Genomic DNA, 26,730 nt, shown 5'->3' on the forward strand with positions numbered 1-26,730 from the left:
GAGGTTCTATAATAGGCAAAACTAATCTATGGCCTATAAAGTCAAAACAGTGTTTGCCTCAGGGGGTAATAGGGATTGACTTGGAAGGGTCACAAAAGCACATTCTGGGGTCATGGGAGTGTTCTGTGTCTTGATAGGTGTATGCAATGGTTAATCTGCAGTTTGTCAAAATACGTTGAACTAGGGCCGGCCCGGTGGCGCGCTCGGTAGAGTGCGGCGGCGCTTGGGAGCGTGGCGGCGCTCCCGCCGAGGGTTCGGATCCCATATAGAGGCCGGTCCACTCACTGGTTGAGCGCGGTGCGGGCGCGACACCGAGGGTTGCAATCCCGTTACCGGTCACGAAAAAAGACAAAAAGGGAAAAAAAAAATACGTTGAACTATACATATGAGATATGTGTATTTCACTTTATGTAAATTATACCTCACCCTGTCTACACCTTTGAGTCATCTGGGGAATTTTAGAAAATATTGGGGCCTGGGCCCACTCTCAGAGATTCCAATTTAAGTGGTCTGGCTGGGGAAAAGCCTGGGAATTAGAAATTTTTAAAACTTTCTAAGTGATTTTAATAATGCACAGCCAAGGTAGAAAACCACTGTGCTGAAACTTGCTGAATTCCAGCCTCTGGAGTGTGGACCTAACTGATGGGCTCCTAAGTCGGCTTACTGGCTGAATTTTTAGCGAGTAGAGATTCAATTAGATTAGAAAAGTTTATGTGGGTGAGGATCAGTTACTGTATCATTCAAAAGTTCAAAATTGGTATTGCATAATTACATTTCAATCTTGGTATTATTAAAATAGCTACATAATAACTTTTTGGATCAAGCTACCCCTATTTAAAATGCTTTGTCAATTGCAATATGGCAGTAAGGTATTATTATTACTGTAGTTGTTACTTTTATTATTTATTACAGTATTGGTACATGGTAGATACACAATACTTAATGAATTAACTAGTAAGATCGTGATAGATGTCTTTGTGGTGGTGTCATAATTAAAATGAACTTGTTTGTGAACCTTTCTTCTTTCTGATATCCTTTCTGCCTGGCATCCTTTCCAGCTTTGCTTGCAACTTTTTTTTATTATTCTTTTTGAAATTATTGTTGTTGCTTTCTGGAATTCCAGAGCTTAGGTTTAAAGTTGAAGATAAGGAGAAAATATTTATAATCTACAAAATAGATTTTCCTTTGTAAAAAGACCTATTTGCCCTGCTCCCTGAGTTATTTTTCCAGTAGGCAAGGGGTTTTGGCAAAGGAATGAAAAAGCTGATGTTTTCATTCACTTTCCTGTGGCCAATGGTGCAGGGGATGAAGGGTATAGTTTGTGCTTCTAGAACACTTTCTTTTCTGTGCAAAGTTAATGTTTCTGGCTTCATTAGCATCTAATGTGATTTACTGTTAATCTGCCAAGACATTATGGGATCATCAAGGGGCAAATGGTAAATTATAGAGCTGGTCTAAAGCCCCTGTGAAAAATCTTGAGTCCCCCCGGAGAAATCAGATTGCTGGGCAGCTTCTACTTTTGGACGGAGAATGAAGCCTCACTTTTGCACAACACTCTATCGCCCACTCCACCTCCTCACACCCCTCCCCAATATCTACACACTCCTATGTAGATTTTCTGGCTGTAAGTAGAATTTTTCATTCTTGAGTTGTTTTTTTTTTAAAGCGCATATAGTCCTGAGAAGATTAAGGCAAGACTATCAGTCATTCTAATCTTATGGAAATGTATTAAATCAAATTATTTTTGTTAGAACACCTTATCTGGAAGTGTTATTTACCAAGGAAATGGAGAGGAGGGTAATTTGAAAGCCAGTAGGAAGAGACAGCCCTGCTGGAAAGAGGGTACTTGGGCAGGCAGAGGTGTTGTGATAAAGTTTCTTAGCCGTGGATGGGAGAAAAGAGACAAAGATACACAGTTTTCTCCAGTGTCTTCCTTGCCTCAGATGGGAAGTGCTCGTTCCCACTTTGGAGTTAGGATCCTCATGTTTCTGCCTGCTGCTTATCCTGCTTCAGGGACTCTGGGGCAACAGGAGATGGGAGAAAAGAGACAAAGATACACAGTTTTCTCCAGTGTCTTCCTTGCCTCAGATGGGAAGTGCTCGTTCCCACTTTGAAGTTAGGATCCTCATGTTTCTGCCTGCTGCTTATCCTGCTTCAGGGACTCTGGGGCAACAGGACAAGGTAGTCTAAGATGCAGAGGTGAAGAAGGTAGAGGGCACAGGTAGGGTAAGGAAAAGCAGAATGGTTGTGCACAGGGAAATTTCTGATTTATGTGACCACACATACATGCTGATAGCTATGGGGAAGCATGGGCTCTGAGATATTGCCCAGACTTTTGCTGCACACATAAACACATCTGGGTATTTCCCTAGAATGCCAGAGGGTTCAACATGAGCATCCCTATGCCTGGACACCCCGTGAACTTCTCCAGTGTCACTCTGGAGCAAGCCCGCAGGGACGTGGAGCAACTAGAGCAGCTCATCGAAAGTCATGATGTCACTTTTCTGTTGATGGACACCAGGGAGAGCCGGTGGCTTCCTGCTGTCATTGCTGCAAGCAAGAGAAAGGTAGAGTGTGCGGAACCTGGGTACTCATCTCTGGTTGTGACGTAATGCACCACCACTCCAAATGGAGAAGTGTCCCCAACCCTACCCCCCACAAAGAAAGGTGTGACTTGTGTGACCTAATTGCACAGTGCCAGATGGTTTCCACTGCAAACTCCGTCTGCCTAACACACCATCACTCAATATAATAGTTATCATTTGCTGTGTAATTTTCAAAACAATCCTTTGAGGTAATCTACACTGGAAGGTGTACTACACTCAAATTAAAATGTAAGCTCCAAGAGGACAGCGACTTTGTCTTATACACTACCGTTTGGTCAGTCGCAATTTCAAGACCCAACAGTGTTGAATGGTTAACTAAATCATGGTACATACTCATGATGGAATTGTATGCAGCCATTCGTGTTTTCAAAGAATTTTAATAATATGGAAAATGCCACATAATGTTAAATAATCAAGATATAATATGGTATATATTTTGTATCAATTATGTTTATTTATAAACATGTATATAAACATATATGTCTGCCTATCTATTTATCAAGAGAGGAGAGAGAAAGAAGGCAAGAAGAAGGGAGAAAGAAAGGGAAGGAATGGGGGGGGCAAGGGAGACAATAGCAGGAAGAAATGCCCCCAAACTATTAATAGTAACTGTTTGAGCTGTAGGTTGTGATTTTTGTTTTCTTTTGTAGTATGGTTTTTATTTTTCAAATTTCGTATATGATCAGAAATTTGAGAATAAGTTACATTCCAACTAAGAAAAGTTTATAGTATAAATGAAAAAAAACTGTCCTTAAAAATCTATATAGAGGGTGAATTTTATGGTATATGAATTATATCTCGATAAAGCTATTATAGAAGCAAATCTTTGTGGACATGACCAGAGTATAACATAGTAGTAGAAAGAATGGGTTTGAGAACTATATAGTCTTGGTATTATACACCCACCTCTTCCTAGCTAGGTGACCTTAGGCAAGTTATAGAACTAACTTCTCTGACTTCCAGTATTGTCATCTATAAGTGGGAAATATTTGTTGGGAGTTTTAAATGAAGTTAAATGAGATAATTTATGTTGATCACTTATCAAGTCCTTTGCACTTAATAAGCCCTCAATATTGGGTAGCATTTACTGTCATTAGTAAAGAAGAATAAAAATTTGTAGGGGCCTTAGGACCTTCATGCTTTTATTCTATTAGAAAGTTTTTATCTTCTTAATCCTGAACATTTATAAAGCAATACATGAATCATGTATGTTAGAAATTGTATTTAGCAGAATACAATTGTAACAGAGATTCTTGTTCAGAGGCAAGCAGCCCAGGGCTGGTACAAAGGCTCCATCCACTATGCCATCAGGGATTTGAGTTTCTTCTTATCTTTCACTCAGCCACTCTTAGCTTTCTTCCAGAGGCTTGTCACCTTGTGGTCACAAGAAGGCTGATCTACCTCCAGTATTGCTTCTATTGCTTAAAGGAATGGCCAAGGGTAAAAGTTGTGGTCAGCTAAGTCTGCCCCCCCCCCTTTTTTTTTTGACCGGTAAGGGGATCGCGACCCTCGGCACGGTGTGGTCTGCACCACACTCAGCCAGTGAGCGCACTGGACATCCATATACAGGATCCTAACCCACGGCCCTGGTGCTACCAGCGCCACACTCTCCCGAGTGAGCCATGGGGCCAGCCCAGTCTGCCCCCTTTTAAAGAGCTCACCTATTGATTGTAACTCTGGTATCACATGGCCACTCCTAGCTGCAAGGAAGACTGACAAATGTAGTCTTTTTGGATGGGCACATTGCCTCTCTAACTAAAATTGGAATAAGGTATAAGAGGAGAATAGATATTGGGTAGGCAACCAGCAGTGTCTTCTGCACACTCATTTTTAAAAATGCTAAATATATTTTAAGCCCCAAAAGATGTTATTATTGTTATATATTTTATTCATTTAGTTTTGGTAACATTTTCCTTACAATTTTGCTTCTGCCCTATTCTCTCTTGCTCCTTTTCTTTTGAGACTGCAGTTATGTGTCAGAATCAACCTGTGTGTCTTTCATAGTCTTTTCTGTATTTTCAATCATTTTGACTTTTCTTGCTTTAGTCTGGCTATTTGCTTTTGGCTCATCTTCCAGTTTACCAATTCTCTCTTCTTCTGTGACTAATATGTGTTAAAACCATCCATTGAGTTTTTAATTTCATTAGTTTCAGGTCTAGAATTTCTATTTGGTTTTGTTTTACATGTTTCCTGTTCTCTGCTGAAATTGTGATTTTGGTGTTTTTGATTCCTTGAAAACATTTAATCGTGTTTTTTTTTAAGTCCTTATCAGATATCTCCATTATCTGTATCTCCTATGGGTCTGTTCCTATTGTCTATTGTTTTTCTTGGCTTTTGGTCACATATTATTTCTTTATATAACTGATTTTTTAAGAAATAAAAATTTATTATGGAAAATTCAAATATATATGCATGAAGATATACATACATATTTACATATACATCTTTTGTTCACTGCCCAGCTTCAACGATTACCAACACATGGCCAATCATCATTTATTTATAGTTATTCACATTTTTTTCCTCTTCCCACTGGGCTTATTTTAAAACAAATCTAAGACCTAACATTTCGTTCATAAAAATGTATCTTTTTAGTGTGTATCTCTACTATTTTTACATATATAAACAAAGGCAATTTCTTTTTTTTTTTAATTTCAAAAAAGTCTTTAATTGTTCAAAATAGCACAAAATGACATCTCACTATGGTAATATTGAGTCACAGGGTTACTCTACAATAGATGAACAGGTTTACTGTTCTCAGAAACAAGAGAAATCAAAAGGTGCTTGGAAGAAGGAAGGGGGTAAAACAATGTTACCAAGTGAGTGGGATCCAAGATGACTAAATGTGACATTTTCCATAGCATAAAGGCAATTTCTTAATATCATCACATATCCAGTTAGTATTTACATTTCTCCAACTCCTTGAATATGTTTGGTTACTTTCGATTGAGTACTGAACATTACATATGAAAAATTATACAGACGATGTGATTAATATTTCCTTCTGGCAAACTGCCAGGCTAAGTGTAGTCCTAGAACCCCTTAATCCAATTAGGGCTGGTCTATTTCTGGCTCACTCTTACTTTAAGGATGTAGCCCCTGGTGATTCCAACCCAAAGCCTGGGGTATTTTTCATGGTTCCTCCTTATTGGCAGACCTCAAACTCCAGTTTTTGCCTGTAGCCCCATGAGTCTGTCAGTATCACTGTTCGGCTTCTGACCCTATGGCCACTGCGTTTGGAGGCTGGCAATCTCTTTATGGGGATAAGCCCTCCTTGCAGATGCCTGGTTTACCTTTATGTGCTTCTCTCCTTTCACAGATCTGGGCTCTATAATTCTTCCCTACTTTGGTAGCTCTTTGATGCTTTCAAACAAAAGGTTTTATACTTCGTCTAGCTTTTCTATTTATTCTCAATGAGAGAGTTAGTTCTGACACCTAGTTTACAAGTACCACACCAATTTTTAAAATATTTTTTAATTTATTAAGCACTCGTAGTATATTTGGCTTGCATGTGAGAAGAAGAAAATTAGTGGACTGGTGTTTTTGATTTAACTTGACCTTGGGCCTTTTAATAGTCTATATGTTTAACACATTGTATATATGTTATAGTCTAGATACAAAATTAGCACAATTGTGGTCTGGACACTCTATCTTCTCCAAGCAAGGAAACCTTACTTTATGACTTATACAATAGAATGAATTTTTCTTCTATTAAATAGAAGTGAGACAAAAATTAATTTTTAAAATAGAGTTAGTAATTTTTTAAAAAGAAAGAAGAGAAAGGAAAGGAAGAAAAGAGAAAAGAAAAATTATAACAATTTAAGATTTTTCTCAATACCTAGCTAAGACTATGCTATCGAATGTCAGATAGTCAAGCCAGATTGAAGTCAAGCAGATATTTACATATGACTATATGAAAAATATGCTGTGGTTTATTTTTCAAACACTTATATAGGGCTTACTTTGCACTAGGCACTGTTCTAACTTCACAAATATTAGCTCATTTAATCTCATAGCAAACCTATTAAGAAAGAACTATTATTTATTTATTTTTATGCATGCATGTGGGGTACAACGTTGATATTCAGTAATTGTGTGGAATGTGTGATAGTTAGATCAGTATAGTTAGCTTATTCATCATTACAATATGCAATCATTCTTTGTGTCCGTTGACCAATTCCTTGTTAGTCTCCCCTCCCTCTCTCCCTCCCCTCCCCTTTTCCACCTCTAATTTTCTAAAAGTTCAACATATTACTGTGATTGTTGTTTCTTTCTTTCTCTCTGTCTCTCTTTATTGTTCATTTGTTTATTTATGGATTCAGCTCCCAATTGTGAGTGAGAACATGCAGTATTTCTCTTTCTGTACCTGGGCTGTTTTACTTAAGATAATTTCCTCGAGGCTCATCCATGTTTTTGCAAAGAATAGAATTTCATTCTTTTTTATGGCTGAGTAGTATTCCATTGTGTACATATACCACAATTTCCTTATCCAGTCATCCGTCGATGGACATTCAGGTTGGTTCCATCAACTAGCTATTGTAAATAGAGCCTCAATAAACATGGGAGTGCTGGTATCCCTTCAACCTGATGTTTTCCAATCCTCTGGGTATATCTCCAGTAGTGGGATTGCTGGATCATATGGAAGTTCTATCTGTAGTTGTTTAAGGAACCTCCAATACTGTTCTCCATAATAGCTTGTACTAATTTACAGTCCCACCAACAGTGCAGGAAAGTTCGTCTCTCTCTACATCCTCACCAGCATTTGTTGTTCTCTGTCTTTTTTATAATATCCAGTCTGATTGGGGTGAGGTGATATCTCAGAGTGGTTTTGACTTGCATTTCCCTGATGATTGGTGATGCTGAGCATTTTTTCATATAACTGTTGGCCATTTGGATGTCTTCCTTTGAGAAATGTCTGTTTAGCTCCTTTGCCCATTTTTTAATTGGATTATTTGGTTTTTTGCTGTAAAGTTGTCTGAGCTGTTTGTATATTCTATATATTAACCCCTTGTCAGATGCATATTTTGCAAATAGAACTATTATTGTTAATTTCAATTTTGGTGGGGAAATTGAGACAGAGAGAGAAAAAGTTGATAAAATTCACATAGCTAGTAAATAGAAAAGCCGGGATTTAGCTCAGCCAGTGTAGCTCCAAACTCCATCACTATGCTATGCTGTTTGTAATATGGCAGGAGAGAATCAAATGTTTGAAAGATTTATTTTTCCAGTTCTCAGAAAGTCAATAAGCAAATTAACACAAATATCCTATTTATTGTGACTTAGAGCTTTTCTATGCAGTTGAAAAGATGGCCTCTGTGCAGTTTTGGTAGCATATGTAACTAGTATAAATGCTCTGGGGTTAAATGAAAAATAAGCAGCGTTTTTTTGTCTTCTCTTATGTTTGTCATCCACCTTAGCTGTCCTGCCATTTAAGGTTATTGTCCCTCCTGACAGGAAGTATTTGGGATAAAATCTTTGAGAGGTGATGCTGTGTTTCCTTGATACCGACCCTCTATCTACCATGTTTGCCCTGGTCTTAGGTTATACACCAGGTCCTGCATTGCATCTCTTCTGTGATATAACTAAGCATCACACTGTTGTTCAGGGAGGAGTGTGATAGTTTTCCTGACCAGTTAACTCCTCACTTTTATTTCTCCTTCCTCCCAAGGTTAGAAAGTGTTCCACTTCAAATTTCAATGCAAAAATGTGCTGTTGCATTTTACAAGTCTATCTCAGAGTAAGGGAATTAACATTTATTGACTTATTGTGTGCCAAACATTGCACTTGGCCATTTATCTAACATATTCCTAATGTATTCATCACAAACCCCTTATTCCTGTTTTGTAGATGATAGACCTGAAGCACAGAGAACTTTAAGCACCTTGCCTGTGTTCACAAGCTTTGGTCTTTCTGACTCCAAACTGTGCGTTTTTATTATTCGTCTTGCCTTCCCTCCCAGGGAAATTAGTTCTCTGCTAGCTTGTGCTGCTCAGTAAGGGGCATTTTGGTTGTCCCTATAAATCTTACGTGGATGTTCTCCAGATCATCTTCACATGTGGTTTTTTTTTCACAGCTGGCCCATAGAGGGATCCGAACCCGTGACCTTAGTGTTACAAGGTTGCACTCTAACCAGCTGAGCTCACTGGCCAGCCCCCTCACATGTGTTAAACATAAATTCTGATTAAATGAGCAGCTCTAATTGTTTCCTTTCCCCAGGGGCTATGCCATTGCCAGCAGCAGTGATGACCGAATGAATGAGCCGCCAACCTCTCTTGGGCTTGTGCCTCACCAGGTTAGTGATTTGGAAATGAGATCACAATTCTGGTCCTGATCCCTTTGGTGCAGGGGAAAGCATGTGGGGTCATTTTACCATTCCAGCAGCCCAGCCCACCTCATGTCCACCCTGTTTGTCCTCCAGCTGGGAGAGCTTTGTGACCACTTGGAAGGTATTCATTCCATTCTGTGGGATGGAGGTGAGGAAAAATCACGAACAAGCAGCATTACCCAGAGTCTGATGCATTTAGCATGCTGACTAGAGGCTTCATAATGGAGTAGTAAAAGAAAGAACAGGCTTTAGAATCAGCCAGACAACACTTTAAATCCCAGCCCTGAAGTTATTAAGATGGCCTTCCTTGGCCAAGTCACTACGCTTCTCTGAGCCTTAGTTTTCTTATCTGTAAAATGGAGAAAATAATAATGACCTCATCTAGTAGTTGTAGAGATTAGGGATGATAGGTAGAAAGGGCTCAGCAATAATATATATTGTAGGCCCTCAGTAAAGGATGGCTGCTATTTTTGTTGCTGTTATTATTATTGACCTCCTACCCAAATAGAAAGTCTTTATGGGCAAGCATGGGAAAACCATTAGAAGCATGGATTGCCACCAAAATGCAGGGTGTCTTTACAGGGAAAGAATCTGAAACATCATAAGGAAGGCCCCTCCCTTAGGGAGTGAAAAAGAAAAAAGCAGTAGAATGAAAATTGAGAATTCACGTTGCCTCTTTAGTAGTTTTCATGACTGTCTTTTTGGAGGAATGAAGCGGTTTCCCAGTCTTACCTTTTGGATATCATTTCTCTAGGTTCTGTGCATATATTTCAGCCTGTGACACGAAGGCTGAAGTGGTGATCATGCCCATCAGTCTCATCTGGGAATTTGCAAGGACAGGCTCACAGAGGAGTGCGGAAAGCACAGTGACTAACTCAGTTCGCACTTGTTTCCTTCTTCCTCCCACTGCCCACCTCCTGTTGTCTAGGACAGCCCTGTCTTTTTCAGTTGAGGATGAGAATCAGAAGAGGGGAAATGACTTGTCCATAGTCACAGAGGGAGTTAGTGGATGAGGTGCAATCCAAACCTAAACTCGGCACTCTGGCCAGTGCTGTTTCAAAGGTTTTATGAATGAAAAGAGCCCTGGCCTGCATGTTGGGAGATTTAGCTTCCAGTCACTACTCTAGTCCTCTTGCACTAAGCCACCCATAACAGAACTTGTTTTAGGTCACTTAACCTCACTGAGCCTCAGTTTTCATATCAGTAAAAGCAGGTGCTTTACCTGGTGTCCAGGATTATGTCTGACATAAGCCTTGTAAGCCACAAAATACTGTGAAAATATGACTTCCCTTGTGCCTCATACAAGGTGGCATTTGTTAGATACGAATGTGTTAATCTTCTGTACAGAAACATTTCAAGTAGGACCCAGTGGACACTCTAATAGCCATCTATCATAAGGAAGCTGGCCTCCAGAGCTGACCTCTGCTATTTATACTCTTGTGTCTCATTCAAATCTTTCACACGTCTCCACCCCTTTCTTCCGACCTTGAGATGTGCCCTCATCTCCTTTACAGATTTTATGCTGAAAAGGGCCTTAATTAAATTTTCAGTCATGTCCCTGCACTGGTTTTCTTCTTTAAGTCCTTTATGTTAAATTACTGCAGTTGTAGTTTTCTCACTGCTGAGGCCAGAGGGCACAACAGTCTTCTTTATGGAAGGGGGCCAGTGTCAAAATGCATGTGCCCGTGTTTTTAAAGTACTATGGCAACTAATCCCTCTCAGTGTCATTTATCCCCATTGAGCCTTGCAATTGTTTGTCATTCACCAACTCTTCTAGTTCTTTCTCCTCGTTTTCAAATGTCTGAAGGATTATTTTGGTCGTTGGCCACCTCTTCATTTGGCCTTTTCAAAGACTGAAGAATAATGTGGCCATATATGGGAAGAGCCCAGTGTGTGTGTTGTGATTACTTGCTTACATTATTTCAAGTTTCCAGCCTTTATTTTTAGCTACTTTCTAAAAAAGACAGTGGAGAAAGAACTTTAAAAATTAATCAGGGTTGTGTGGTCCCCATTTATAGGCTTTAAACAACTTTTTTTTCTCAAGTGGGGTGAGTCCATTTGTGCAACTGTGTTTTGATTAGGGGAACATCGTTTCCACAAAAACACTGGGCTGTGTTGCAAGACCCTGGTGCAGACTCAGCACTTACCTCCTCCTCTTCCTGGCTCCCAAGACAAATGATTTCCTGTTGGAGAGGAACTTGGTAAACCCCTTTGTGTACTTTGTATGTGGAGAATGACCAGTGTGGTTCTCTGGGCTCATTTTTCTCAGTTCCCCAAAGGAGAATGTTTATTAATTGGCCCCTGTGGAATGAGATGTAGTGGAAAAGTGATAGTCCTTGGACTGAGAATCACAAGGCCCCCACCAGCAACTCATTGTGTAATTTGGAGAAAGTTCCTTAACTTTTCCTGTGCTCTCTGAGTCTCTGTTCTCCTCTGTGTCAGACCTGGGAGGCCTGAGGATTACTTAGTTGTTCTCTCTCTGGGACCACAGGCAGAATCTGGCCCATCCAGAGATTGGCCAAGTGCATAAAAGGCTTGATTAGGCCCCAAAATTCAATGAAATCCTGCCTAAAGAAACCTCTTATTGAATTTGAAAACCATGAAAAACCATTTAAGGTGAGAAAATAAGCTTACGGGTTTCTTGGTTTTTTTTTAAGTCTCTGGCCCGATGTGCATAGATTAGATTCTGCAAGCCGGCGGCAATAAGTATAAACTACTTTCTGTCTGTAAAGAGAGTGATTTTCAAAACATCATTTTATTGATGCATAAAATACATATGATCACGTAAATATTAAGTGCACAACTTGATGAATTATCACAAAATGAACACACTCCTATACCCAGCACACAGATCAAAATAAAATGTTATTGAGCTGTCCCCAAAGCCCTCCTCATGCTTCCTCCAATTATTATTGTCTCCTTCCTACATAGAGGTAAGCATCTCTTGACTCTTAATACCATGGGAAACTTGGTTGATTTCAATAAATAAAATCATAAAGTATAGAATCTTTGGGGTCTGGCTTTGAGAGAGACCTTTTTCATTGTAGGTTTCTACTTCCCATCACCTGAAATATTTTATTTTAAAAAAAAGTTGTCTTTTCCTGGCTTCTGGAGTAGTGGCTGAGCTCTGCAAGGCCCGATTCTTTTTCTAGTTCTTTGGTGGGAGGCACAGTACAGGAGTTATAAAATGTACAGGCCACTCCCGAAATCTCTAGGAAGTTGGTTTGCAGGCTGGTGAGAGATCCCGAATGTGGCAGAAATTAATAGCCATATGGGTGGACATCCTCAGACCATGATAAAAACAAGGTGATACTGCATCAGTCATCGAAATACCAACGTCGTTGATGTGGCAATCCTGTTTCTAATCCCAAGCAGTTCACATTTTTTTGAGCTTCAAAATTCCTTTTATTGTTACCAGTCTTGAAATGTCTGAAGATTTTGTGACGGCGAGCAGTCTAAACAGTTTCTTTCTTTTTTTTTTTTAATTTTATTTTATCAATATACAATGTAGTTAATTTTCGTGTCCCTTTACCGATTCCTCCCTCCATCCTCCTCCCTCCCACCCATCAGTTCCTTGTATATCCTGGATATTAATCTTTTGTTAGATCTATATTTTGCAAATATTTTCTACCACTCTGTTCGTTATCTTTTAACTCTGTTAATTGTTTCTTTTGCTGTGCAGGAGCTTTTTAATTTGATATAATCCCCTTTGTTTATTTTTCCTTTGGTTGCCTGTGCTTTTAGGGTCGTATTCATGAAGTCTGTACCCAATCCTACTTCCTGGAGTGTTTCCCCTATGTTTTCGATAAGGAGTTTTATTATTTCAGGGTGTATATTTAATTCTTTAATCCATTTTGAGTTGATTTTGGTATATGGTGAGAAGTAAGGGTCTAGTTTCATTCTCCTGCATATGGATATCCAGTCTTCCCAGCACCATTTGCTGAAGAGGCAGTCTCTTCCCCAGTGTGTAGACTTGGTGCCTTTGTCAAAGATCAGATGGCTGTAGGTGTATGGGTTGATTTCTGGATTCTCTCTTCTATTCCATTGATCTGTATATCTGTTTTTATGCCAGTACCATGCTGTTTTGGTTATTATAGCTTTGTAGTATAGTGTTATGCCTCCAGCTTTATTTTTTTTTCCTCAGAATTGCTTTGGCTATTTGTGGTCTTTTGTTATTCCATATAAATGTCTGGATAGTTTTTTCACTTTCAGAGAAAAATGTCATTGGAATTTTGATGGGGATTGCATTGAATTTGTAGATCACTTTGGGTAGTATGGACATTTTCACAATGTTAATTCTTCCAATCCAAGAGTATGGGATATCTTTCCATCTTCTTGTGTCCTCGTTAATTTCTCTCAACAGTGGTTTGTAGTTCTGTTTGTAGAGATTTTTGACATCCTTGATTAACTTTATTCCTAAGTATTTTATTTTTTTGGTGGCTATTGTAAATGGGCTAGCTTTTTTGATTTCTTTTTCTGAGGCTAGCTTTCATGATTTCTTTTTTCTGCATGTTCACTGTTGGAGTATAGAAATGCAATTGATGTTTGTGTGTTGATTTTGTATCCTGCTACTTTGCTGAAATCATTTATCAACTCTAATAAGAGTTTTTTTTGTAGAGGTTTTAGGCTGTTCAATATATAGGATCATATCATCTGCAAACAGGGACAATTCGACTTCATCTTTTCCCATCTGGATACCCTTTATTTCCTTCTCTTCTCTGATTGCTCTGGCTAGTACTTCCAACACTGTGTTGAATAGGAGTGGTGAGAGTGGGCATCTGTGTCTAGTTCCTGTTCTTAAGGGAAAAACTTTCAGCTTTTTTCCATTCAGGATGATATTGGCAGTGGGCTTATCATATATGGCTTTATTTATGTTGAGATACTTCCTATCTGTACCTAACTTATAGAGAGTCTTTATCATGAACGAATGTTGAATTTTGTCAAATGGTTTTTCAGCGTCTATAGAGATGATCATATGGTCTTTGTATTTGATTTTATTGATGTGGTGTGTCACATTTATTGACTTGCATATGTTGAACCAACTTTGCATCCCTGGGATGAATCCCACTTGATCATAGTGTATAATTTTGTGTATGCATTGCTGTATTCTGTTAGCTAGTATTTTATTGAGGATTTTTGCATCTATATTCATCAAGGATATTGCCCTGTAGTTTTCTTTTTTTGTTGTATCTTTTTTTGGTTTTGGTATCTGGGTGATGTTTGCTTCATAGAATGAGTGTGGGAGAATTGCCCCTGTTTCAATCTTTTGGAATAGTTTGTAGAGATTTGGTATCAGTTCCTCTTTGAAGGTTTGGTAGAATTCTGCAGTGAACCCATCTGGTCCTGGGCTTTTCTTTGTTGGGAGCCTTCTGATAAGAGCTTCAATCTCTTTTATTGTTATTGGTCTGTTTAGATTTTCTGTATCTTCTTGGCTCAGTTTTGGTAGTTTGTTTGTGTCCAAAAATTTATCCATTTCCTCCAGATTTTCAAATTTATTTGCATATAGTTGTTTATAGTAGTCTCTAATGATTTCTTGTATGTCTGAGGTATCAGTTGTAATATCACCCTTTTCATTTCTAATTTTTGTTATTTGAATCTTCTCTCTCCTTTTTTAAGTTAGTCTTGCTAATAGTTTGTCAATTTTATTTATCTTTTGAAAAAGCCAACTTTTTGATTCATTGATCTTTTGTGTCATTTTTTGGATTTCTATTTCATTAAGTTCTGCTCTAGTCTTAATTATCTATTTCCGTCTACTAACTTTGGGTTTGGATTGTTCTTGTTTTTTTAGTTCTTTAAGGTGAAGTGTTAGGTTGTTTACTTGCCATCTTTCCATTCTTCTGAAGTAAGAATTTAATGTGATAAATTTACCCCTTAGTACTGCTTTTGCAGTATCCCACAGGTTTTGGTATGATGTATCATTATTTTCATTAGTTTCAATACATTTTTTGATTTCCTGTTTAATTTCTTCTTGGACCCATATGTCATTAAGTAGAATGCTGTTTAATTTCCATGTGTTTGTATAGTTTCCAGAGTTTCGTTTGTTATTGGTTTCTAATTTTAACCCATTGTGGTCTGAAAAAACACATGGAATAATCCCGATTTTTTGAATTTGTTGAGACTTGATTTGTGACCTAATATGTGATCTATCCTGGAGAATGTTTCCCGATTTTTTGAATTTGTTGAGACTTGATTTGTGACCTAATATGTGATCTATCCTGGAGAATGTTCCATCTGCTGATGAGAAGAATGAATATTCTGAGTTTGTTGGATGGAATGTTCTGTAGATATCTGCCAAGTTCAATTGGTCTAAAGTTTTGTTTAGATCTTGTGTTTCTCTGCTGATTCTTTACCTAGATGATCTGTCCAATATTGAGAGTGGAGTGTTCAGGTCCCCTGCTATTATGGTATTAGTGTCTATCTCATTCTTTAGGTCTAATAGAGTTTGCTTTATAAATCTGGCTGCTCCGATGTTGGGTGCATATATATTTATGATTGTTATATCTTCTTGATGAATAAATCCTTTTATCATTATATAGTGGCCTTCTTTATCTCTATTTATGGTTTTTGGTTTAAAGTCTATTTTATCTGATATAAGAATAGCTACTCCAGATCGTTTTTCATTTCTATTTTCATGGTATATCTTTCTCCATCCTTTCACTGTTAGTCTATGTGTGTCTTTACTGGTGAGGTGAGTCTCTTGAAAGGTGGCATATAGTTGGGTCCATCTTTTTAATCCAGTCAGTCATTCTGTGTCTTTTGAGTGGGGAATTTAATTCTTTTACATTAAGAGTTGTTATTGAAAGGTGTTGATTTATTACTAGCATTTTATTGATTTTTGTTTGGATGTCTAAAGTATCTTTTGTTCCTTTTTTTCTGATTTACTGTTTGTCTTCTGTATTTGTTGGTTTCTTGGGGTGGTAGATAAACTTTTTTCTCTTTATTGTTAGCATTTTTATTTTACTAGTGGGTTTTGTTTTTTCTTGAGTATTTATGGCAGTGGTGGTTGTTTTTCAGGTACCAAACCCAGTACTCCCTTGAGAATTTCTTGTAAGGCTGGTCATGTGGTAGTGAACTCCTGCAGTTTTTGTTTGTCTGAGAAATATACTATTTGTCTTTCATTTCGGAAGGATAGCCTTGCTGGGTAAAGTATTCTTGGCTGGCAGTCTTTGTCTTTTAGTATTTTGAATATATTATCCCATTCTTTTTCTGGCTTTTAGGGTTTGTGATGAAAAGTCTGATGTTAGTCTGATTGGGGCTGCCTTATAGGTGATTTGATGCTTCTCTCTTGCAGCTTTTAAGATTCTCTCTTTGGCTTTGAGTTTGCCACTTTGACTATAACATGTCTTGGAAAGGACCTTTTTGGGTTGAATATGTTTGGCGATCTTTGAGCCTCCTGAATCTGAAGATCTTCCCTATACCTGGGAAGTTTTCTGCTATTATTTCGTTGAATTTGTTTTCAATCCCATTTCCTTTTGCCTCCCCTTCTAAAATACCCATGATTCGGATTTTTGAGCACTTAAGGTTGTCTGTTATCTCTCTTAGATTTTTTTCAGTGTTTTTAATTCTTTTTTTTTTTTTTTTTTTTTTGTCTGCCTGTGTTATTTCAAACAGCCTATCTTCAAGGTCAGAAATTCTCTCTTCTGCTTGTTCTAGCCTGCTGGTTAAACTCTCTGTTGTGTTTTTTATTTCGTTGAATGAATTCTTCAGCTCCGCAAGCTTTGCTACATTCTTTTCAGGGCATTGATTTCTTTGTACATTTCTTCTTTCAGGTCCTGTATACTTTTTCTCATTTCATTATGTTGTCTAACTGAGTTTTCTTGTATCTCGTTTGGTTTCCTTAGAATTGTTGCTCGAAATTCCTTGTCAGTCATTTCGAGGACTTCCTATTCTATAGGATCTAGAGCTTCAGAGTTATTATTACCCTTTGCTGGTGTTGTACTTTCTTGATTTTTCATATTTCTGGTATCTTTCCTTTGGTGTTTAGTCATTGTGGCAGGGGATTTCACAGTCCACTCATTCGACCCTAATGTCTGGCTAGGATCCTGCAGGGACTGCCAATTTGGCACGGCTGCCTCGGTGCTTGTGGGTGGGAGGCTCGGACCTCTCTGGGCCCACAGAGACTGGCCTGGACTGGAAGTCCTGAAGCAGCACCTACCTGTTCCAATGTGGGTGGTTCGGAGTCCTGTGGGCCTGGGGGCTTTAGGACCTCTCTGGGTGGCATGCACTGGACTGGGCTGGGAGTTCTGTATTAGCACCTACCTGCTCTGGCCCCGGGCTGTGTGGGCCCAGCAGTACTCAGGCCTCTCTGGGGGCCTCTCTGTAGGTGGCACGCACTGGCCTGGGCTGGGAGTCCCATGGTGGCGCCTACCTGCTCCAGCACAGATGCCTTGGGGCACGTGGGCCCAGCAGCTCTCAGGCCTCTCTGGGGGCCTCTCACTGGGTGGCACATGCTGGCCTGGGCTGGGAGTCCCACGTTGCCTTGGGGTGCCTGGGCCTAGCAGCTCTTGGGCCTCTTCACATTTTTTGTCTTTGGGTGAATGTACTCTTGGTACTAAAGTACTGATGAGGGCCAGCCCGGTGGCGCACTGGACAGTGCACCGCTTGGGAGCGCGGCGGCGCTCCCAACGAGGGTTCGGATCCCATGTGGAGACCGGTTCCTGCTCACTGGCTGAGCATGGTGCGGGCGCAACACCGAGGGTTGCGATCCTGTTGCCGGTCAGTAAAAAAGACAAAAAGGAAAAAAAAAAAAAGTACTGATGAAAAAAGACCCTGAATGTGTATGCCCTTCTTCTGGGTTTGGACTTGCCAACCCCATGGTTCCCTCTGACTCTTGAATTCTTTTAATTAGTTTTAGAAAAGTAGAACAAAGCCAAAACTAGGGCAAGACCCTGGGAGGGACATGGCCTGGGAAATCTCTAAGTGAGACAAATGCTGAGATAGAGCTGGAGTCTCTAGCCATGTTTAGGCTGCTATTTATTTGGCCTGTGCAGCTATCTTTAGGCCTTTAGCTTTTAATAAGGTCTCTTTACTGTGCACAGAATGCTTATCTCAGTGTGTCTTTAGGGATATGGACAGACTGACTGCTGAGAAGGGAGATTTAGATGATAAGCAGTAAGAGTGTATTTCTTGAGATGCAGCCCAGGAAAAGCAATCTCCTTTGCTCCCTGGTTCTAAACCACTCAGGTTAATGACAATGGAAATGGCAGGAGAAATGGGCAGTCCACATGTTTCACCACATCAGCTGTTGTGGTTTGTGACTTTTTCATCCCTCTCTCCATCCATCCATGTCTTCAACAGATAATTCCCAGACACTGACTCTTTGCCAAGCACTATAGGCTGAGCATTTCCAATCCAAAAGTCTGAAATCCAAAATGCTTCAAAGTCTGAAATTTTTGAGTGCTGAGATGACACTCAAAGAAGGATTTCGGATTTTTGGGTTAGAGATGCTCAACCTGTTTTAGATTCAGAAAAGCTAAGTAACTGGCACAAGATCACCTAGTGTTTAGTTCCATTTGTTTTTGGAGTCATCTAAAGTGGTAGATGTACCTAAGCCATTAGATATGGTGGAATCTCGCTCCAGTGGGGAGGCCCCTGAATACAAGAAGGGATCTGGGTATAAGATCTGACAATGTCTGGGCTTCCTCTGTGAGGCCCTAAAAGAAGAGAAGGGATTTCCCTTTCCCTGGAGAATAAATTATAGATAATGTCAAAGTTCAAAAGTATCTCAGATTGCATCTTTTGTCGCAAGAGGAGTTGGGCCTAACTTTGTCAGTTCAAGGATGCCACTTTGTCCCATGAGTTTTCCTCACCTGAGGAGGATGTCCTGTTTGGGAGGTCCCCATTTGGAAGGCAGCCTGAAGGCTTTGTGATCATACAGATCTGATTAGAATTCCAGCTTTGCCTCTTAATTTCATGTTTATCTGTTCATTCATTATCACATTTTACAAAAGGATTTGAGGCAGCTCTTGCCACTTGTCACTGTGTGACCTTGGACAGGTTACTTACCTTCTCTGAACCTTATGTTTTATATCTGTAAAATAGGGATAATATTATAATAAGCTCCTGGAATTCATGTGCTGATTAAATTACATTACATTTACTAAGTACTAGCACAGTTCTGGGTGCATAAGAGACACTTGTAAATGTTGGTTTTATCTTTCTCTTGCGCTTCTAATTAAAATGGAATCTTACCTATTTTCCTAAAAAGGAAGTTATAAAGAATCTCAAAACTCTGGAAGCAATAAGTTAATAGGGAATGGTTGGGAAGATAAGCTCCATTCTGCAATATTTTGCTAAGGATATTGCTGGCTCATTTCCAGCTTAGTTCTTCTGCCTCTTTGTGACTCTACTTCAATAATGAGAGGTGGGTCAGTGGTAGTAGCTGAAGCTGTTATCTGAAACAAAGACCAGTGTGGTGTGCCTGGGGCTTTGCTATTGCTAAACTCTCCATTTCGGCATTGAATTTGATTGAGACTCTTTTTAACATCCAAGAATGATCTGGAGTTTGGAGTTAGTTTTTATTTATGCTCACTCCAAGCTCTAGAAATATTGACAGGTCTGCTGGAAGCTGGTGTGAAGTTAAAGCAGCAGGTTCCAACCGTGGCCGCAACTGTGCCTTCTCAGAATGCCTGTTTGTTTGGGGGCATTGGATCTTGGCTTCCCACTCATGAGGACGGCTTGGAGCTGAAGCTGATTTTACTCAGTTTAGGTGAAAACATCACCAGGGGTGGGTGGCCAAGAAAAGAAAGGGCCCCTTTCTGTCCTGATCTATTTATTTGCAGCCAACAGGGTATAATTGACTGAAGATAATTGAATTTACCTGATAGGTGTTAAGCCATCTAAGTGTGAGTTGTTTGGGGAAGTGTTTTTTTGTTTGGTTTGGTTTTAATATTCCTCTGGCCTCCTCTTTCTTTCTTCCCCAGGCTTTAGAGCTAGAAAGAACAGAATTCAGGTTCCTGGCTTTGCCACTTGGTTGTTGTGGAACCTTGGACAAGCCATGTTACTTCCCTGAGCCTTGATGTCCTTATCTGGAGAACAGGGGAAGATCAGGGACGGTAGTGAGGCCAATGTGAGATGTGACGTGAGAGAAAACACAGCAGTACTAGACACAGGCATGGCACTTGATCAATGCTGGTGCTTTCCTCCATCTCTCCCTCCTCTAGGGCATCGTTTTCCACATCGTTCTAGAACTTGCCCTCCTGCACAGCCTCTAAGCTTAGGAGGGAGCAGTTGTTTATGTGGAAGGGAGAAGGCAGAAAGGAAAGGTGAGAAGGGTGCTCAGTGAGTTTGAAGAGCTGAAAGGCCAGTGTACCAGTGAGACGGAGTTGGGGAGCATAGTGTAGTGAAGGAGGCAGGACTGCCAAGACCATTTAAAAAATGTGGACTTTCAACCTAGGGGCAGTTGGGAAGCCATTGAATGATGAGTCATGATATGGTAAGATTTGGCTGCTGCATGGAGAATGTAGAACTGGAGTCATTTAGGCTCAAATCGGAAGATGACCTAATGCAGAGATTCCCATAGCTGGTCTTCCATCAAAATCACCTCGGGAACCATTTCAAAGTACACATTTCCCAGCCCATCCCAGAGCCACCAAGTGAAAACCTCCAGGGCCATTATGCGTTTGAGAACCAGTGCTTTGGTCTATGAAAAAAGGCTTCTTGGTGGCATCATATGGGACAAAGTGCATAACTCCTCAAGGTAACACAGACTAAATCCTGGTCTTTCATCTTTGAATTTTGTGCCCCCACCAATACTAGTTATGTTTCTAAAAGGACCCTTGACACCTTGTCCCCAGCACACACACACCTCAGCCCAAACAGGTGTTCCTGCCTGAGAGCATTAGGACCGCACACTAATTAAACATGAACAGGTGTGCCTAATGAATTCTGCAGGCCCTCATTGCTGTCCTGCTGGGAACAGCCTGGAAGCAAGGCCAAATGACCATTTAAAGGCCCTGTTCTGATGCTTTTTGCATTATGTCTGCTCAGTTTTCACTCTTTGTGGTGAGGGCAGTGTGTCCTGTCTTCTAAGGCCCTGTTTACCAAGCTCAGATACAACCAAGTGCCTCACGTTTGACAACACGGATTTTAACTCGAGCTGCTTTGCCCTTTGGGGGCTTGGGAGTGATGAGTGGAACAGGAGCTAAGAAACCATATAGGTAATTGTGTTTCTTCTAGGCACTGTCATTCCGAGATGGGTTAAGTATATTCAGGGGGTAGCAAAGATACGCATATTGTAGCTAGTTTAAGCATAAATTTTTTTTTCCTGCAAGGCTACAAAGGACACTAATGTCGATTGTTTTGGAGAAGAGGGATTGGGGGAAGTAGAACTTACACATTTTATTTTGTATCTTTCTGCATTGTTTTGAAAACATTAATCAAGATTATAAACCATTTTTTAAAATCATCTTTTTCAAGTCATAATTTATATACAGTAAAATGTACCCATTTTAGGTGTATATTTAATATACATTTTAATAAGTTTTGACAAGTGTATAGACTTACATATAACCATCACCACCACCACAAATGAGACATAGAACATTTCCATCGCCCTAAAAAGTTCCCTTGTGCTTTCTGCCAGTTCACATCCCCACCTTCAGCCCCAAGCAACCACTGATTTGATTACTATGTGGGCCACTGTTATTTCTTCTTTATGCTTTTCTGTATAAGAGTGAAAAAACAATGTAAATTTTTAAAATAAATAAAATGTGCAGGGAGGCAGGCAAAGTTTGGCCCCTCTAAAGAATCCTTCTTACCACAAAGCTAGGGGTATGTGTGCGTGTAAGAGAAAGAAAGAAATTGGCAGTTTTTCCCCTCTGTGGGGAGCAGGCAGAAAGAAAACAATATTTGGTATATTCTTTAAAAGAAAGTTAAATATTTAAATAATTTTTTTAAAAATAGAGAGTTAAATTTTTAAAAGTTGTTTCATACCTCCCCTACTATAAGGAGAGATTGACAGCAAATATTAGTAATAAAACAAGAGTTGAGATTAAGCTGTGTGCAGTCCCAAAGTTAGAGAATTTACCTTGAGCTGTCTTAAGAGGCTTTAGTCCTGTGTGGATGGAGAAATTACTTTGATATCACTTTGTAAAGTCTCTTAATTTAAATATTAATATAGGGCTGGCTGGTTAGCTCAGTTGGTTAGAGTGTGGTGCTCATTACAACAAGGTCCAGGGTTTGATCCTGTACTGGCTAGATGCCAAAAAAAAAAGCTAAATTAGCGGTGTGATGGTGCTATTTTTATAAAATGCTGGAAGAATTAAAGGCTGGCTAAGTGCTTCCATTCGTTTTCTGACAGCCAACAGGTGATGTTGAGTGGTATAGAGCAAACCACAGGAAGATGTAAATAAGGTTAGTAACTGAAAGCCTCGTGTGTCACATGCTTGCCTGATGAGAATCACCTGGGCTCTTTTTAAACATACAGATTCTCAGAACTTATCCCAGACCTTTTGAGTCAAGTTCCAGGAGATTCTTGTAATGAGGCATGTTTAGAAAAACACTGAACAAGCATATTGCTTCATATACTTTGCACACTTCTGAGTAGAAGGTCATGGTGAATTTTTCTCCACCCAAGCAAGGGACAAGTTTTTTTTTTTAGCTTCTTTGTGAGTTTGGGCCTAGCCTCTCTAACTCGGTGTGAATATATTTATTAGGACTTTTGCAATAGGTACCTGGATCTTAGACGCTCTGGGATTTCTAGGCATGTCTAAGTAGGTGTAAAAATTTCAAGTAGCTCTTTAAAATTTATGCATTTCTTGTAGGATTGAGGGAATACAGAGCATGTTGTAGAAACTCAGTACATTTGTAATATTGGTGAATTAAAGCATCGATAATGGGGAAGAGCTTCAAATTGCCTGGAAAATGTGAATGGCAGTAAGTTAGAGTTTTTCTTGTGGCTTATGTGGGATGTGTTTTCTCTGTATAGTTCAGAAGTGAATAATTTTGCAGGCTTTGGGTTGTATGTATTGTACTTGTTCATTCTCTTCATAATTTGAGTATGCCTGACCAAATCACTGTGCTATGGGTAAATAGAGATAGTTCAACCTGTGTCTTATCCTCTAAAAGCAAGGTAAGTTTTAAAAAGCTTTTAAAGTAATTATAGCACACAGGCTGATCCTAAAACTAATATTGAAATTCAAGAGACCCAGAATAACCAAAACAATTTTGGGAAAAGCTGGAGAGCTCACACTTTCAGTAAGTTTCAAGCTTACTGTAAAGCTCCTATAGTCAAGACGGTGTAGTACTTGCATATGGGTAAATGTATAGATCAGTGCAATAGAATGAATCCGGAAATGAACCCTTCTATCTGTGGCCAACCGATAACAGTTCAATAGGGAGAGAATGGTCTTCTAAACAAATAGATTTCCACATGCAAAAGAATGAATTTAGATTCTTATGTCATACCATATACAAAAATTAACTTGAAAATAGATCATAGATATAAATGTTAGACCTAAAACTGTAAAACTCCTAGAAGAAAACATCATAAGTCTTTATGACCTTGTGTTAGATAATGTTTCCTATATATGACACCAGAAAAACAAGCAACAGAAGAAAAAATAGATAACTAGGACTTAAGCAAAATAAAAACTTTTGTGCTTTGCAAAAGCAAAAAGACAAACCATAGAATGGGAGAAAATATTTGCAAATTATATCTGATAAGAAACTTATATACAGAGCATATAAAGGACTTACAATTCAACCATAAAAAGATAAATAGCCCAATTTAAAACTTGGCAAAGGATTTGAATTCACATTTCTCTAAAAAAGACATATGGTCAAGTAGCACATGGAAAGGTGCTTGACATTACTAGTAATTAGAGAAATGCAAATCAAAACCACACTGAGGGACTACTTCACACTCACTAGGGTGGCTATATTGGAAGCAAACATAATTTCTTCTCAATCCTCATAAGTTTGTAGTTGGGACAAACCCTTGTAACAAGGACAGATTAACAAGAGAAAACCAAGTTTACTAACACACGCTGTGCATATCACGCAGAAGAAAACTTGATGAACAATAACTCAAAGCTGTGGCTTAGAACTCTGGCTTGTATATCACCTTCAACAAAGAACAGTAAATTTTAGGGAAGTGACAAGACAAAGGAAAGCAGTTTTAGGCTTCCAGAGGTGGGAAACTATGGGAAGGGTGTGTGTGTGTGTGTGTGTGTGTGTGTGTGTGTGTGTGTGTGTGTGTGTGTGTATATATACACACACACATACATATATATACACATATATATATACACATACATATATATATATATATATATATATATACATGCACACACGTGTGCGTGTATGTATACGTGAGAAAACTAATGGATAAAGATTTGTTTGCAGAGTCTTCTGGTGCCATCTCTGAGCAGATAAGAGTTGTCACCAGTAAAGGAGAATTCATATCCTGTCTTTAGGTGGAAAAGTGGGGTGGGGAATAGAGAGAGCTCTTCCTCTGTTTGCTGCTGCTTAATTGTCTTTAGCTCAAAAATATTTATGTCAAAGAGGCATATTTTGGGGTGACACATTCTGATTTCCTTCAGCTATAATCAAAAAGAAAATGACAAGTATTGACAAGGAGGTGGAGAAATTTGAACCCTCATACCTGGCTAAGTGGGATGGTAATATGGTGCGGTCACTTCAGAAAAGTTTGGCAGTTCCTCAAGACGTTAAATGGAGAGTTACCATATGACCGAATAATTCCACTCCTAGGTATATTCCCAGGAGAAATGGGCATCTACTGATGAATGGATAAACAAATGTGGCATAACCATAACATTGAATGTTATTTGGCAATAAAAAGGAATGAAGTACTGATATATGATGATACAATGTGGACAAAAATATTATGCTACGTGAAAGAAGCCAGTTGTGTATGATTCCATTTATAGGAAATAAGCAGAATAGGTAAATCAATAGAAATAGAAAGTAGATTAGTGGTTGCCAGGGCCTGAGAAAAGAGTAGAATGAAAACTAATTGCTTTTGGGTTCTGGGTTTCTTTTGGGGGTTGATGAAAATATTCTGAAATTAGATAGTGATGATGGTTGCACAACTCTGAATATACTAAAATCCCTGAATTGTACACTTTAAAAAGATGAGTATTTCGGTACATGAATTATATCTCAATAAACCTGTTATTAATTTTTAAAAGAAATGATTATGGAAGATATTTTGGACATGAAGATCAAACAAAGGACTTCAGAGGATGGAGACATTATTTCTAGTTTGGAATGGTAGGTAAATTGAGGACTAATGAAAGAGGTGTGTTTGAGCTGAGTGGCTTTTAAGAGAGATAAGGACTTAGAAATTGTAGCTGTTAACAAAAGAAAGAGTTCTGAGTCAATCGAATTTAGCATGAGGCAAAACCAGAAAATCAAGAATGTCTTTGGGTGGAAAGTTGTAGTTCAGCTTAGCAGTTGTACAGAGCCTGTGAAAATATTAGATCCAAGAGATAATTGGGAAGGCAGGTTGGACCGAGATCAGGGGAGACCTTGAGTGCTAGTGTAAGGAGGTTTTTGTATTATTCAGTCGGCGCTAGGATGCTGATAAAGTAGCTTCAGAGCTGTGTATTAGGAAAGTTAATCTCCAGTAGAGCGTTGCATTAAACGTAAGGGAGAGCGTCCACCTGTGGAGGTGCCCGTTAGGAATCTGTTGCAATTGGTTTGAGAAGGGTTTACTCTTTTAAATTACCTAAAACTAGAATTACTTTGGTTAAGTTTTGGACTTCTGATATCAACTTGGTGGATTTGAAAGTCCTCATTCACATCTTATCGTGCCTCATTTCCTGGGTAAGTGAGTCACAGCTTCCTAGTAGAGAGCTGTCTGGGGGCGCCAAACAATGGTGTGTCGAATCTTGCTCAGCCCATCTACTCACTGTGTCTCCTTTTTCTTCTATTCCTTACCACCCGTGCTTTTGCGGTGGTTATTTTTGTTTTCTCTTTCCTTCCTCTCCTTTTTCTGTCTTCCTTTCTGCTCCTAACAGGGTGTATACTCTCCCTTTCTCTCAGCTTTACCGCCCCACTTCCAATCATAAGATGGTTTAGCAGAGAAAATTACCAATGTTCTTCTCATAACATAAAGAGAACTTGATAGTACTATATGAGAGAGAATAGAATGATGAAACCTTTTTATGAAACGTGGAAACATTAACATGTAGTCCGTGTTAAAGAACACTTTAATGGAAAATATGCTAAATATGATAGGTTTTTTCTAATTAAATTTAATATGAGTAATTAGGGTGTATATAGAGCAGGCACACTATGAGCATTCTTTAAAGCCTATAACTTCCAAAACTCATGAGGGTATCAGCATTCCCATTTATGACATGCCGTTAAAGTCTTTTCTGCCATTTTGATGTCTCCTGTTTGGGTGCCCTGAATAACAAATTTATGACCCTGATTGTGCCTCAGGTACTGGATTATGAAATGGTCCCACATTCCTCAGATTTAGGAAACTAAAAGCTATTCACATTTTCAAAGATTAAGATTGAGTTTATCTAATTTATCCCAATTACCTAATCTACATTTCTACCAAACACTCATTTGATCTTGGGTTACACTGAAATCATGTTACCATGTTGATAAGGACATTTAAAAAATTACTTCGAGGGCCGGCCCGGTGGTGCACTGCGCTAGTGCGCCACTTGAGAAGCGCGGCGGCACTCCCGCCGAGGGTTCGGATCCCACATACAGACCGGTTCCCGCTCACTGGCTGAGCGAGGCGCGGGGGCAACACTGAGGGGTGCGATCCGTTGCCCGGCACGGAAAAAGACAAAAAAATAAATAAATAAATAAATAAAT

The 26,730-nt window shown here is 39.2% G+C and overlaps 1 protein-coding gene across 1 annotated transcript in view; it reads left to right on the plus strand.

Moving 5' to 3' along the window:
* The window catches only part of ATG7 (autophagy related 7), a 174,241-nt gene that overhangs the window by 47,274 nt on the left and 100,237 nt on the right, over positions 1 to 26,730 (plus strand). The window contains exons 12-13 of the mRNA XM_008585559.1: positions 2,373 to 2,608; positions 8,823 to 8,898. Of these exons, the coding sequence (XP_008583781.1) occupies positions 2,373 to 2,608; positions 8,823 to 8,898 (312 nt within the window). The remainder of the gene's footprint in view (positions 1 to 2,372; positions 2,609 to 8,822; positions 8,899 to 26,730) is intronic.

The sequence above is a fragment of the Galeopterus variegatus genome, unplaced genomic scaffold (assembly GCF_000696425.1).
Source record: "Galeopterus variegatus unplaced genomic scaffold, G_variegatus-3.0.2 Scaffold3618, whole genome shotgun sequence".
Taxonomy (NCBI): domain Eukaryota; kingdom Metazoa; phylum Chordata; class Mammalia; order Dermoptera; family Cynocephalidae; genus Galeopterus; species Galeopterus variegatus.